This window comes from Tachyglossus aculeatus, chromosome 6 (assembly GCF_015852505.1).
Source record: "Tachyglossus aculeatus isolate mTacAcu1 chromosome 6, mTacAcu1.pri, whole genome shotgun sequence".
Classification (NCBI taxonomy): domain Eukaryota; kingdom Metazoa; phylum Chordata; class Mammalia; order Monotremata; family Tachyglossidae; genus Tachyglossus; species Tachyglossus aculeatus.
Window position 1 is genome coordinate 48774688 of NC_052071.1, and position 16040 is coordinate 48790727.

Below are 16040 nucleotides of genomic sequence, written 5' to 3' on the forward strand. Positions count from 1 at the left end.
GGAAGTGAGGCCCAGAGAAGTGAAGTGACTTGCTGAAAGTCACACAGCTGACAGTGGAGCTGGGATTTGAACCCATGATCTCTGACTCCAAAGCCCGGGCTCTTTCCACTGAGCTCTCGACTCATCTCCTTCAACCCACATATTCAATCTCACTAAAGCCTGTTGGTTCAACATTGCTACAATCTGCCCTTACCTCTCCATCCAAACCGCAACCACATTAATGCACGCACTTATCCTGTCCCACTCGATTACTGCATCCGCCTCCTTGCTGACCCTCTTGCCTCTTCCCGTACTTTCTTCTGCTGCCCGGATCATTTCTGTACAAAAACTTCGGGTCCACGTTTCCCCAATCCTCAAGAACCTCCCCAGTGGCTGCCCACCCACCTCTGCATCAGACGGAAAAGCCTTACCACCGGCTTTAAAGCCCTCAATCACCTTGCCCGCTCCTACCTAGCCTCGCTGATTTCTCCTACTACAATCCAGCCCGCATACTTCACTCATTCATTCAATCGTATTTATTGAGCACTTACTGTGTGCAGAGCACTGGACTAAGCGCTTGGGAAGTACAAGTTGGCAACATATAGAGACGGTCCCTACCCAACAGTGGGCTCACAGTCCTCGATCACATCTTGGCTGATCCCTCGCCCACTCCCTGCCTCTGGCCCCGACCACCCTGTCTATGTCCAACACATCACCCCACTTTCAAAGCCTTATTAAAAGTTCATCTCCAAGAGGCTTTCCCCCAACTAAGCTGTTATTTCCTCTTCCCTTTTACACCATCCTCGCACCCTTTATTCACCTCTCCTCAGCCCCACAGCACTTGTGCACATATTCCTAATTTATTTATGTTCACGTCTGCTTTCCCCCTCCAGGACTTTAAGCTCGTTTGGGGCAGGGAACTTGTCTACCAAATCTGTTACGTTATACTCTTCTAGACTGTGAGCCCATTGTCGGGTAGGGACCATCTCTATATGTTGCCGACTTGTACTTCCCAAGCGCTTAGTACAGTGCTCTGCACACAGTAAGCGTTCAATACTACTGAATGAATGAATGTTTAATACAGTGCACTGCACTCAGTAAACGCTCACTAAGCACAATTGCTCGATGGTGGCATTTAAGCACTTATTCTGCCAAACACTGTACTGAGCGCCGGGGTAGATGCAGTTTAAGCAGATAGGACGCAGTCCCTGTCCCACACGGGGCTCATGATTGAAGGGGGAGAAAGAACAGGTACTGACTGAATCCCCATTTTATAGAGGAGGAAACTGGTAATTAAATGACTTTTAGACTGTGAGCCCACTGTTGGGTAGGGACTGTCTCTATGTGATGCCAATTTGTACTTCCCAAGCGCTTAGTACAGTGCTCTGCACATAGTAAGCGCTCAATAAATACGATTGATTGATTGATTGATTTCCCATGGTCATCGGGCAGGCAAGTGGTGGAGCCAGGATTAGAACCCAGGTCCTCTGGCTCCCAAGCCCGTGTTTGTTCCAATAGGCCTTCAAATACCGTCTGATTTTTTTGAAAGGGTGCACGCAAGGTAAACCATCCCAGAGAAGCAGTCAATCAATCAATCGTATTTACTGAGCGCTTACTGTGTGCAGAGCACTGTACTAAGCGCTTGGGAAGTACAAGTTGGTTTTCCACCTGCAGGCCATAAGCCTTCAACTACTCAAGCTGGCTGTGGAAGTATCCAAGGGTTGAACTCCATCACGGAGACTTAGGAGTAGAACAGCGATGCCACAGCCTATCTGTCGATGCTGATGTGAAGCAGTCTAGCAATTTTTCCCAACTTCCGATCTCCCAGAATCCCCGTCCCTTATCAAAAAAAAGCACATAGGCCGTCTCCCTCTTGGCATCCCGGCAATTTGTAGCCGCTCTGCTACGTACGTAGGACAAGAGCCTAAGTAGACACGCTCTCTGCCTTCAAGGAGCTTGCAGGCTTCAAGATGGAGGGGTGGGGGGACTACAGTGAACACAAGACTACTTAGCTCGCCTCGTTCGTAGAACTGAAGAATTTACAACTGCTCCCACCACCAGACTGCTCCGGCTTCCCCGTTTCCCCCAGCCAAGTTGGGGAGAGCCCACTGTTGGGTAGGGACTGTCTCTGTGTGTTGCCAATTTGTACTTCCCAAGCGCTTAATACAGTGCTCTGCACATAGTAAGCGCTCAATAAATACGATTGATGATGATGATGATGAGAGATTACTGAAGGTTGGGACAGAAAATCTTCCCTGACTTTCTCTCACAAGGCGAATTTAGTGCTAGTGAATTCACCAAGCCGCTATTTGGTCGTGTGGCTACTAAAGGTATTTTGGGCGGTTTTTAGGTGGAGGGCGACGAGCCGTGGCCATCTCCACAGCGCTGGGGAATATTGTCAAGAGGCCAGTGAACCAGGTCAGATGTTCAGGCTTGGAAGTGACAAGTGGCCTTTGTAGACGCTTGAAACTTTATTTAGAAAAAAACTGGGGGGCCCTCAACCCCCTTAAATACTAGTAAATGTGTGATAACACTTTAAGATCAACAGCTCACAGCTCTGGGGGGGGTTTCACGGAGTATTGCAGAATGATTCACCCGGACCCCAGTGTCAACAGGGAGAGAGGAGGCCCGAGTCTGGTGGCGGGGAAACGGCCCTGGAGGGGTACAGGATTACTCTCCAGCGGCTTGGTGGCTGAGTATTGATTTGTTCCTCTTCTAGTCCAGGCCTAGAGGTTGTCAGCCGGTCGGGGGCCCCAAAAGGGATCTTCAGGCTCCCTCCCCGTCCTCCCGGCCACCTTTGCCGGGGCCATCGGGAGCGAGGAGCGGCCGGCGCAGACAGCCCGGGGGAGCCTCCCTCTCCCGGCCCGGCCCCGGCCTCAGGAACAGGGGCAGCAGGTCGGGCGTGAAGGGGATGTCCCGGAAGGCGTGGAGCAGAAAGATGCCCAGGACGATGGTGAGGAAGCCACTGATGGTGCCGACGACGTTGGAGACCCCCATGTGCTGCCATTCCTTGAAGAGGATGGCCGAGCAGGTCAGGACGGCCGTGGTGAAGAGGACGTAGTAGATGGGCGTGACCACCGAGGTGTTGAAGATGTCCAGGGCCTTGTTGAGGTAGTTGATCTGCGTGCTGACGCAGATCACCAGGCAGAGGAGGAGCAGCCAGCCCAGGGGCTCCTTCAGGACCGGCTTCCCGGCAAACAGCTCCTTCAGGGCGATGCCCAAGCCCTTGACGCAGGACACCGACAGCGAGCCGATCGCCGAGCAGATGAGCACGTAGACCAGGACGTTGCTCTGGCCGTAGCGGGGTCCCACCAGGCAGATGAGGGCGGCGGAACTCACCAGCACGCAGGCGGCGAAGACGACGAATCCTGGGCGAGACGGAGAGAGAGACGGGTGCGCGGGGGCGGGCGCGGGCTGAGCTGGGTCAAGGGGGGGGTGGGGGGTGGAGCCGGGCCCGTCCTGCCGTACCTGGATCCTTCAGCTTCTCCGCCATCTCGGCCAACGTGGAGATCTCCTCCTCCTGGGGGGCGTGGAGCACCGTCACCGTGGAGCCCAGGATGCTCAGGACGCAGCCCATCTTCCCGTGGACGTTCAGTCGCTCGTCCAGGAAATAGGAGGCCAGGATGGCGCTGCGGGAATGATCAAAAGCTCAGTCGGTCGGGGTGTGTGCGTGTGTGTGTCTCTCTCTCTCCTCATCCCATCCTCTGGGGAGAAGGAAGACTGAGCACGGATCCGGCTGTCTTTCGGCCCGGCCGGACCGACCCGATCGTTCGGTCAATTCTCCAAGTGGGGTGGTTTTGGTCCGCAAATATCCCATCTGGAGAAAATAATACTGATGATGATATTTGTTAAGTGTTTACTACGTGCCAAGCGCTGTTCTAAGTGCTGGGGTAGATAGATACCGGGTAATCAGGCTGTCCCACCTGGGGCTCACAGTCTTAATCCCCATTTTCCTGACGAGGTAACCGAGGCCCAGAGAAGTGACTTGCCCAAAGTCACACAGCTGACAAGTGGCGGGGCCGGGATTATGATGGTATTTGTTAAGCGCTTACTATGTGCCAAGCCCTGTTCTAAGCGCCGGGGAGGTTGCAAGGTGATCGGATTGTCCCACAGGGGGCTCACAGTTTTAATCCCCATTTTACAGATGAGGTAACTGAGGCCCAGAGAAGCGAAGTGACTTGCCCAGAGTCACACAGCTGACAGTTGGCGGAGCCGGGATTTGAACCCATGACCTCTGGCTCCCAAGCCCGGGCTCTTTCTTCACGTACCTGGGGAAGCCCAGTCCCTCCCACAGGATTGGGTTGGTGGTTCATTCCTCCACTGAGGAATTCCAGGTAATGGGGAAACCCAAACTGGCTCCCAAGAATTTGGCCCCGCGGGGCTTTTCGGTCCTTCCGACAGACACGAGGACAACTGCCGCCTGACCTCGGGGTCGCTGGGAACAGAGGTTACACGGAGAGATTGGAATAAGAGGGTAACGACTGCCAGGGTGGGGAACTGGGATCAGTTAAGGAGAGTCGGAGAAAGCATCCTGGGCGGAAGTAAAAGAAGCACTCCTAGGGAAAGACCATCAGTAATAATAATAATAATAATGATAATGGCATTTACTAAGCGCTTACTATGTAAAAAGCACTGTTCTAAGCACTGGTGAGGTTACAAGGTGCTCAGGTTGTCCCCCGTGGGGCTCACAGTCAATCCCCATTTTACAGATGAGGTAACTGAGGCACAGAGAAGTTAAGTGGCTTGCCCAAGGTCACACAGCTGACAATTAGTGGAGGCGGGATGGAAGTAGGAATGGAGGAAGAAAGGGGGTGGCCAGTGTGAGGCGGGGAGATAAGGAGTAAAGAAGGATTTGGGTGGCTCGAGAGGCTCTTGGAACACACACCCAAACTTAGTCATAGTGTGTAGTAAGGGCCTACTGGGGACGCTGCACCGTATTAAATGCTAGGGAAAAAAAAAATCAGAGGTGAGAATTAAATATGACCCCCAGCTCCCAAGAGGCTCATGATCTAAATATAGTAGGGAAAGAGTCCGGTCTTGGGAGTCAGAGGCCATGGGTTCAAATCCCGGCTCTGCCAATTGTCAGCTGTGTGACTTTGGGCAAGTCACCTCAGTGCCTCAGTGGCCTCATCTGTAAAATAGGGATGAAGACTGTGAGCCCCAGGTGGGAAAATCTGATCACCTTGTATCCTCCCCAGCGTTTAGAACAGTGCTTGGCACATAGTAAGCGCTTAACAAATGCCATCATTATTATCATTAGGGGAGATGACGCATCAGGATGAGCCAATAAAAACCTCCAAAACAACCTAAAAGGCCCAAAGGCCACAATAAATACAGCAGGGTACTGTGGCTCGAGGAGCAGAGTTTCATCATCATCATCATCATCAATCGTATTTATTGAGCGCTTACTATGTGCAGAGCACTGTACTAAGCGCTTGGGAAGTACAAATTGGCAACATACAGAGACAGTCCCTACCCAACAGTGGGCTCACAGTCTAAAAGGGGGAGACAGAGAACAAAACCAAACATACTAACAAAATAAAATAAATAGAATAGATAGGTACAAATAAAATAAATAAATAAATAAATAGAGTAACTGCCATGGCCACAGCCACAGTCCAGCCAGTGTTCTGCAGATCGAGGCCGCTGATGATGATGATGATGATAATGATTTCTCACCCTTCTCGAGCTGCAGCAAAGGCTGATGGAAAGTTCTGGTGGCGAGGAGACCGGGCTGGGCAGCCCCGTCCCTGGTCGGCCTGTCTCCGGCTGGTGTGGTGGGAAGAGAGCACTTAAAAGCGGCTTACCTGACTAACACACTCAGGGCACCTAGGGGGGTGACCAAAGTGGCCGGGGCAAAGGCGTATGCAGCAAAATTGGCAGCTTCTCCGACTCCCACTGAAAAGGAGAGGCAATGCAACGGTCAGAACACAGTATCGGCGATGCTGGGTATAGCTATTCATTCATTCATTCATTCAATCCTACTTATTGAGTGCTTACTGTGTGCACAGCACTGTACTAAGCGCTTGGGAAGTCCAAATTGGCAACATATAGAGACGGTCCCTACCCAACAGTGGGCTCACAGTCTAGAAAGCGGGCTCACAGTCTAGCTACCGCCCATCTGGCGGTTTCCTTCTCCTCCTCCTGCCCAATCTCTTTGATATCATCAGTGGAAACGCTGCCGAGTCTCTGCCGGATTCGGATCAGAAACCCTCCGATCCGGGGATAAATGTCCCTCCAAACCGAGGGTGCTGATGGGCGAACGTATGAGTCAACAGGGGCGACAGCAGGTTGGCTTTTCGTTCCACTAGGATCAAGACGGTGCCACTCCCAAGAGCAAGCTCTGAGAGGTCGAGCATCTCTCAGTGACCCTCAAGTGCAACCGCAGAGCCCACCCCGCACCCTCCGCTCCTCCGCCGCTAATCTCCTCCCCGTACCTCGTTCTCGCCTGTCCCGCCATCGACCCCCGGCCCACATCCTCCCCCGGGCCTGGAATGCCCCCAATCCCTCTGCCCATCCGCCAAGCTAGCTCTCTTCCTCCCTTCAAGGCCCTAATGAGAGCTCACCTCCTCCAGGAGGCCTTCCCAGACCGAGCCCCTTCCTTCCTCTCCCCCTCGTCCCCCTCTCCATCCCCACCATCTTACCTCCTTCCCTTCCCCACAGCACCTGTATATATGTATATATGGTTGTACATATTTATTACTCTATTTATTTATTTATTTTACCTGTACATATCTATTCTATTTATTTTATTTTGTTAGTATGTTTGGTTTTGTTCTCCGTCTCCCCCTTTTAGACTGTGAGCCCACTGTTGGGTAGGGACTGTCTCTATATGTTGCCAACTTGGACCACCCAAGCGCTTAGTACAGTGCTCTGCACACAGTAAGCGCTCAATAAATATGTTTGATTGATTGATTGATTGAGAACCATCCAGGAAGGGGAGCTCACACAACTTCTGGCCTCCCCAGGCTGACTGAAATCCTAGGTTGGGCTGCCAACCCCCTCATTCATTCATTCAGTCGTATTTATTGAGCGCTTACTGTAAGTGCTCAGTAAGCGCTCAATAAATGAAGACTGTGAGCCCCCCGTGGGACAACCTGATCACCTTGTTAACCTCCCCAGCGCTTAGAACGGTGCTTTGCACATAGTAAGCGCTTAATAAATGCTATCATTATCATTATTAATAAATACGATTCAATGAATGAATGAATGAACCCAGGTCCGTCTGACTCCAGGCCCCTCTCTATTCACTAGGCCACACTGCTTCTTTTTCACCTAATTCCCACCTGTGTGTTCTCTCCCGCACTCGGTAGAGTGCTCTGCACAGAGTGGGCACTTAACAGATACTATTTTTCACCTTCATGGAGGGCCACAAAGCCTCGGGGTTAGGGTCACGCTCCAACTGACCGGAAAGAAGGGTCATGGTCCAGACTCACTGGACAGGCTGCTATTCCGTCAGGACACTTACTGGATAGAAGTCCGGCCCACCACAGCCATTCCCGCAGATACGCATGGCCACCGTGACCTAAAAAAGAGGCAGAGAGACGTTATGAACCCACCGGGCGGAACGACGGAGGGATAAACTTGTCCTTCCCAAGCGCTTCGTACAGTGCTCTGCACACAGTAAGCGCCCAATAAATACGATTGAATGAATGAATGAACCGACTGAGCCCCCTCCTTCCCCTCCCGCCTTACCTCCTTCCCCTCCCCACAGCACCTGTATACATGTATATATGTTTGTACAGATTTATTACTCTATTTATTTTACTTGTACATATTTATTCTATTTATTTTATTTGGTTAACATGTTTTGTTTTGTTGTCCGTCTCCCCCTTCTAGACTGTGAGCCCGCTGTTGGGTAGGGACCATCTCTAGATGTTGCCGACTTGTCCTTCCCAAGCGCTCTGCACACAGTAAGCGCTCAATAAATACGATTGAATGAATGAATGAATAAGCTGGAGCAACATTTTCCTATCAGTTTCGCCTCCTCCCTCAGCAAGTTCCTTTTCCAGACACGGTGCAGGAGAGCCAGCTGAGTCGTCTAACTTGTAAGGTGATGGATTAGCGTTTCCTTCCCTTTCCCTCCCCCTTCGATCTCTCCGGTGGAATCGTGACAGGTCGGAGTCATTCATTCATTCATTCAACCGTATTTACTGAGCGCTTACTGTGTGCAGAGCACTGGACTAAGCGCTTGGGAAGTACGAGTCGAAGGAAAGGGCCCAGAGAGTGGTAATAAAAATAGTGGTGTGTGGTATTTGTGAAGCATTCGTTCATTCATTCAATCGTATTTATTGAGCGCTTACTGTGTGCAGAGCACTGGACTAAGCCCTTGGGAAGTAGGTCGAAGGAAAGGGCCTGGAGAGTGGTAATAAAAATAGTGTGTGGTATTTGTGAAGCATTCATTCACTCATTCATTCAATTGTATTTATTGAGCACTTACTGTGTGCAGAGCACTGGACTAAGCGTTTGGGAAGTACGAGTCGAAGGAAAGGGCCCGGAGAATGGTAATAAAAATAGTGTGTGGTATTTGTGAAGCATTCGTTCATTCATTCAATCGTATTTATTGAGTGCTTACTGTGTGCAGAGCACTGGACTAAGCGCTTGGGAAGTACAAGTCGGCAACATATAGAGATGGTCCCTACCCAACAGCGGGCTCATAGTCTAGAAGGGGGAGACAGACGACAAAACAAAACATATTAACAAAATAAAATAAATAGAATAAGTATGTACAAGTAAAATAGAGTAATAAATATGTAAAACATATATACATATATGTATATATATATATATGCATTCATTCATTCAATCGTATTTACTGAGCACTTACTGTGTGCAGAGCAGTGTACAAAGTGCTTGGGAAGTCCAAGTTGGCAACATCTAGAGACGGTCCCTACCCAGCAGCGGGCTCACAGTCTAGAAGGGGGAGACAGACGACAAAACAGAACATATTAACAAAATAAAATAAATAGAATAAATATGTACAAGTAAAATAGAGTAGTAAATACGTACAAACATATACACATATATGTATATATATACATTTATTCATTCAATCGTATTTACTGAGCGCTTACTGTGTGCAGAGCAGTGTACTAAGCGCTTGGGAAGTCCAAGTTGGCAACATAGAGAGACGGACCCTACCCAGCAGCGGACTCCCAGTCTAGAAGGGGGAGACAGACGACAAAACAAAACATATTAACAAAATAAAATAAATAGAATAAAAATGTACAGGTAAAATAGAGTAATAAATACGTACAGACATACATACATATATGTATATATATACATTCATTCATTCAATCGTATTTACTGAGCGCTTACTGTGTGCAGAGCACTGTACTAAGCACTTGGGAAGTCCAAGTTGGCAACATATAGAGACGGTCCCTACCCAGCAGCAGGCTCACAGTCTAGAAGGGGGAGACAGACGACAGGCACTGTGCTAAGCACTGGGGTAGCTACAAGATAACCAGGCCAGAGGCAGTCCCTGTCCCACACGGGGCTCACCGGGTAAGTCGGAGAGAGAACGGGAATTGGATCCCCATTTCACAGATGAAGAAACTGAGGCACGGAAAAGTTCAGCGACTCGCCCAAGGTCACACAACAGTCGAATGGATTAGAACCCAGGTCTTCCAACTCCCAGGCCCATGCTCTAGAAGCAGCGTGGCTCAGTGGAAAGAGCCCGGGCTTTGGAGTCAGAGGTCACGGGTTCAAATTCCGGCTCCGCCACTTGTCAGCCATGTGACTCTGGGCAAGTCACTTCACTTCTTTGTGCCTCAGTTATCATCATCATCATCATCAATCGCATTTATTGAGCGCTTACTGTGTGCAGAGCACTGTACTAAGCGCTTGGGAAGTACAAGTTGGCAACATATAGAGACGGTCCCTACCCAACAGTGGGCTCACAGTCTAAAAGGGGGAGACAGACAACAAAACCAAACATACTAACAAAATAAAATAAATAGGATATGTACAAGTAAAATAAATAGAGTAAGAAATACGTACAAACATATATACAGTTACCTCATCTGGAAAATGGGGATTGTCTGTGAGGCCCATGTGGGACAGCTTGATTACCTCGCATCTACCCCAGCGCTCAGAACAGTGCTTTGCACGTAGTAAGCGCTTAATAAATGCCATCATCATTATTATTATTACGACCCGCCACTTTTCTGATACCAATCATTTTTGCAAGAACCAGTAATTGCCTATTTTTGGAGAGCGGCGAAGAAGGATGGGCATTTCTGTTTTCGAGGAATAAAAGATGCCCGGTCCTTTTCTCGAGCAATCTGACTCGGTTTTTAATTTTGCCGATTTGGGTGGCTTCTCTGTAAATGCCACCGTTACTGGCAAAATAGTCTTTGTTGTATGTTTAGGTTGGAAAAGGGAATTAATAGGAGTGCGAGCCCACTGAAGACTTAATTACCGTCAGACACCCCTCCCCTAGACTCGCTCAGCAGTGCTTTGCACATAGTAAGCGCTCACTGAATACGACTGGATGAATGACTCCTTGTAGTACTTTTTAAGCATATTTCTACTTAGAAAAGTCATATGCAGAGTAACTTGCAATTTTTAGGGAGTATTTAAAAGCCCGCGTGGCCACCACCTAATCTGCAAGTTTGAGGGGATGGATCTCGCCTTGCCGCAAATGCGCTCTTTGGGGAAAGGGACAAGAGGATAATCCTAGGAAAGAACGGGAGTGATTCCCCCTCTCCATCCCCCCCACATCTTACCTCCTTCCCTTCCCCACAGCACCTGTATATATGTATATATGTTTGTACATATTTATTACTCTATTTATTTATTTATTTTACTTGTACATATCTATTCTATTTATTTTATTTTGTTAGTATGTTTGGTTTTGTTCTCTTTCTCCCCCTTTTAGACTGTGAGCCCACTGTTGGGCAGGGACCTGTATATATGTATATATGTTTGTACATATTTATTACTCTATTTATTTATTTATTTTACTTGTACATATCTATTCTATTTATTTTATTTTGTTAGTATGTTTGGTTTTGTTCTCTTTCTCCCCCTTTTAGCCTGTGAGCCCACTGTTGGGCAGGGACTGTCTCTATATGTTGCCAACTTGTACTTCCCAAGCGCTTAGTACAGTGCTCTGCACACAGTAAGCGCTCAATAAATACGATTGATGATGATGATACCTCGGGCTGGCGGTTCTATACCTGCTCTAACGGCGCCCCGGCCGGAGAGCTTGAGAAGCCCCTTCTTCTTTAGGATGAAGCTGCCCCCGATGAAGACGCTGGAGCTCAGAGCTAAGCCTAGGCCAATGTAGAAGTCCGAGTGGCCAGGATTTCCCTCCATCCCGGCTTTCCTGCATTGGGGGTAAAAGAGATTTGAAATGGATGTGCCCTTGGGAGAAAAACCAATATCGACACTACCCAAGGCAGACCCGCGGGCAGCCTGGGGGCATCCTGCCAGGCCACAGTTGGACGGCATAACCCACTCCCCACTCGCCCACCCGACACATCACATACTAAGCGCTCAGTACATTCCACCAACGATGACCTCCCGAAATGGGAAAGTCACCCCCTTCATCGAATCCCGGCTCCACCACGTCTGCTGTGTGACTTTGGGCAAGTCACTTAACTTCTCTGAGCCTCAGTTGCCTCATCTGTAAAACGGGGGGGGTAAGACTGTGAGCCCCACGTGGGACAACCTGATCACCTTGTATCCCCCCAGCGCTTAGAACAGTGCTTGGCATATAGTAAGTGCTTAACAAATGCCATCATCATTATTATTATTATTATTCATCCACCTCAATCAATCAATCAATCAATCATATTTATTGAGCACTTACTATGCGCAGAGCACTGTACTAAGCGCTTGGGAAGTACAAGTACCTCAGCCCCACCCTCTTCATCTTCCCCAGCTACAATGACCCCCTTCTCCCCTTTCTCTGACAATAATGTTGATAATAATAATAACAATAATTGTGGTACTTGTTAAGCGCTTACTGGGTGCCATGCTGGGTGTCCATCCCCACAGCACTTGTATATATTTGTACATATTTATTACTCTATTTATTTTCCTTGTACACATTTACTACTCTATTTTATTAATGATGTGCATATAGCTATAATTCTATTCTTTCTGACGGTTTTGACCCCGTCTCCATGTTTTGTTTTGTTGTCCGTCTCCCCCTTCTAGATTGTGAGACCGTTGTTGGGGAGGGACCGTCTCTCTATGTTGCCGACCTGTACTTCCCGAGCGCTTAGTCCAGTGCTCTGCACACAGGAAGCGCTCAGTAAATACGATTGAATGAATAAAGACGATGGAATGAATGACTCACCTGTATATATGTAAATCACCTGTAAATATGTTTGTACATATTTATTACTCTATTTATTTTACTTGTACATATCTATTCTATTTATTTTATTTTGTTAGTATGTTTGGTTTTGTTGTCTGTCTCCCCTTTAGACTGTGAGCCCACTGTTGGGTAGGGACCGTCTCTATATGTTGCCAACCTGTACTTCCCAAGCGCTTAGTACAGTGCTCTGCACACAGTAAGCGCTCAATAAATACGATTGATTGATTGATTGAATGAAGTAAGCACTGGGACAGATGCAAGCTAATCAAACTGGACACGGTCCCCGTCCCACGTGGGCGTCACAGTCTTAATCCCCATTTTACAGGTGAGGGAACTGAAGCCCAGAGAAGTGAAGTGACTTGCCCCACGTCACACAGCCGACAAGCGGCCGGGCAAGGCCCAGGCCCGTCCGTACTCTATCACTAGGCCACCCTGGTACTCATTAAAATGCTGCTATGTGCCAAGTGTCGGGGTACCTACACTACGGATCACGTCCAGCCTCCGTCCCTCGTTCAATCGTATTTATTGAGCGCTTACTGTGTGCACAGCACTGTACTAAGCGCTCAGAAAGTACAATTCGGCAACGGACAGAGGCGGTCCCTACCCAACAACGGGCTCGCAGTCTAGAAGGGGGAGACAGACAACAAAAAGGCTTCACAGTTTCTCGCCTCACGTTGTTAATAATAATAATAATGATGGCATTTATTAAGCGCTTACGATGTGCAAAGCACTGTCCTAAGCGCCGGGGAGGTTACAGGGTGATCAGGTTGTCCCACGGGGGGCTCACAGTCTTAATCCCCATTTTACAGATGAGGTCGCTGAGGCCCAGAGAAGTGAAGTGACTTGCCCAAAGTCACACAGCTGACAATTGGCGGAGCTGGGATTTGAACCCATGACCTCTGTGCTCTTGCCACTGAGCCACGCAGCTTGTTAATAATAGCATTTATTAAGCGCTTACTATGTGCCAAGCACTGTTCTAAGCACTGGGGAGGCTACAAGGTGATCAGGTTGTCCCACGGGGGGCTCACAGTGTTAATCCCCATTTGACAGATGAGGGAACTGAGGCCCAGAGAAGTGAAGTGACTTGCCCAAAGTCACACAGCTGACAATTGGCGGAGCCGGGATTTGAACCCATGACCTCTGACTCCAAAGCCCGGGATCTTTCCACTGAGCCACGCTGCTTCTTGTTCTCGCCCGTCCCGCCTTGACCCCCGGCCCACATCCTCCCCCTGGCCCGGAATAACCTCCCTCCTCACATCCGCCAAACTAGCTCTCTTCCTCCCTTCAAGGCCCTACTGAGAGCTCACCTCCTCCAGGAGGCCTTCCCACACTAAGCCCCCTTTTTCCTTTCCCCTCCCCACAGCACTGGTATATTTTTGTGCATATTTAGTACTCTATTTTATTAATGATGTGTAGACATCTATAATTCTATTTTTCTGTTTTGATGGTAATGATGCCTGCCTACTTGTTTTGTCGTCTGTCTTCCCCTTCTAGCCTGTGAGCCCGTTGTTGGGTAGGGACTGTCTCTTTCTGTGGCCAAATTGTACTTTCCGAGCGCTTAGTCCAGTGCTCTGCACACAGTAAGCGCTCAATAAATACGATTGAAAGAGCCCGGGCTTTGGAGTCGGAGGTCATGGGTTCAAATCCCGGCTCCGCCAACTGTCAGCTGGGTGACTCTGGGCAAGTCAGTTGACTTCTCTGGGCCTCAGCTCCCTCATCTGTCAAATGGGGATGAAGACTGTGAGCACCCCCGTGGGACAACCTCATCACCATGCAACCTCCCCAGCGCTTAGAACAGTGCTTTGTACATAGTAAGTGCTTAATAAATGCCATCACCATCATTATTATTACTAGTCCACGGTAAGCGCTCAATAAAGACGATGAAATGGCTGACTGAGGAGGCTGAGGTGAGCAGCCGGAAGTCCTGAGGGGCGGCCCCCCCTTGGGTCGGTCATTCATTCATTCATTCATTCAATCCATCGTCTTTATTAAGCGTTGATTGTGTGCAAAGCACTGGACTAAGCGCTTGGCCGGCTCCGCCACTTGTCAGCTGTGTGACTTTGGGCAAGTCACTTGATTTCTCTGGGCCTCCGTTCCCTCATCTGTAAAAGGGGGATGAAGACTGTGAAGCCCCTGTGGGACAACCTGATCGGCTTGTAACCTCCCCAGCGCTTAGAACAGTGCTTGGCACATAGTAAGCGCTTAATAAATGCCATCATCATTATTATTACTAGTCCACGGTGAGCGCTCAATAAAGACGATGGAATGGCTGACTGAGGGGGCTGAGGTGAGCAGCCGTTAGTCCTGAAGGGCGGCCCCCCTTGGGTCATTCATTCATTCATTCAATCCATCGTCATTAAGCGTTGTGTGCAAAGCACTAGACTAAGCGCTTGGCCAGCTCCGCCACTTGTCAGCTGTGTGACCTTGGGCAAGTCACTTGACTTCTCTGGGCCTCAGTTCCTTCATCCGTCAAATGGGGATGAAGACTGTGCGCCCCCCGTGGGACAACCTGATCGGCTTGTAACCTCCCCGGCGCTTAGAACAGTGCTTTGCACATAGTGAGAGCTTAATAAATGCCATCATCATCATTACTAGTCCACGGTGAGCGCTCAATAAAGACGATGGAATGGCTGACAGGGGGCTGAGGTGAGCAGCCGGAAGTCCTGAGGGGCGGCCCCCCTTGGGTCATTCATTCATTCATTCATTCATTCATTCATTCAATCCATCGTCTTTATTAAGCGTTGATTGTGTGCAAAGCACTGGACTAAGCGCTTGGCAAGTCCCGGCTCCACCACTTGTCAGCTGTGTGACTTTGGGCAAGTCACTTCACCTCTCTGGGCCTCAGTTCCCTCATCTGTAAGAGGGGGATGAAGACTGTGAAGCCCCTGTGGGACAACCTGATCGGCTTGTAACCTCCCCGGCGCTTAGAACAGTGCTTTGCACATAGTAAGCGCTTAATACATGCCATCATCATCATTATTATTACTAGTCCCCAGTGAGCGCTCAATACAGACGATGGAATGGCTGACTGAGGGGGCTGAGGTGAGCAGCACGGGCGGCGCCCCTTGGGCTCATTCATTCATTCCATCGTCTTTATTCATTCAATCGTATTTATTGAGCGCTTACTGCGTGCAGAGCACTGGACTAAGCGCTTGGGAAGTACAGGCTGGCAACATAGAGAGACGGTCCCTACCCAACAGTGGGCTCCCAGTCGAGACTGAGCCCCTTCCTTCCTCTCCCCCTCGTCCCCCTCTCCATCCCCCCATCTTACCTCCTTCCCTTCCCCACAGCACCTGTATATATGTATATACGGTTGTACATATTTATTACCCTATTTATTTATTTATTTTACTTGTACATTTCTATCCTATTTATATTTTTTTGGTATGTTTGGCTTTGTTCTCTGCCTCCCCCTTTTAGACTGTGAGCCCACTGCTGGGTAGGGACTGTCTCTATGTGTTGCCAATCTGTACTTCCCAAGCGCTTAGTACAGTGCTCTGCACACAGTAAGCGCTCAATAAATACGATTGATTGATTGATTGATTGATTGAGAAGTGACTGAGGTGAGCAGTGAGCGCGGCCCCCCCACCCCCCCCCCGCGCACGCGCGCGCGCTCTCTCCCTTTCTCCCACCCCCCGCGAGACCAGCTAAAGGCGGGAAAACCTGTCCCCCCTACCTCACGCGGCGGCCACTTCCGGGATCCCCCCACTTCCGGGATCCCCCCACTTCC

The 16040-nt window shown here is 49.4% G+C and overlaps 1 protein-coding gene across 1 annotated transcript; it reads right to left on the minus strand.

Annotated features, from left to right (window-relative positions):
* Positions 1–2435: 2435 nt before the first annotated feature.
* LOC119929763 (magnesium transporter NIPA2-like) lies at positions 2436–16009 on the minus strand. Its single transcript, XM_038748040.1, has 6 exons — positions 15987–16009; positions 11163–11311; positions 7448–7504; positions 5787–5877; positions 3448–3608; positions 2436–3347 (listed from the first exon to the last, which is right to left on the minus strand). Exons 2-6 carry the CDS (start codon positions 11299–11301, stop codon positions 2746–2748), a joined length of 1050 nt encoding a protein of 349 aa, XP_038603968.1. The 5' UTR covers positions 11302–11311; positions 15987–16009; the 3' UTR covers positions 2436–2745.
* Between the last annotated feature and the right edge of the window lie 31 nt (positions 16010–16040).

Coding starts and splice junctions, on each gene's coding strand:
- LOC119929763 (XM_038748040.1), bottom strand. CDS start 11,301: ATGGAGGGAAATCCTGGCCACTCGGACTTCTACATTGGCCTAGGCTTA. Junction 7,505..11,162: donor CCGGGGCGCCGTTAGAGCAG/GTATAGAACCGC, acceptor CCTCTTTTTTAG/GTCACGGTGGCCATGCGTAT. Junction 3,348..3,447: donor GGAGAAGCTGAAGGATCCAG/GTACGGCAGGAC, acceptor CGTCTCGCCCAG/GATTCGTCGTCTTCGCCGCC.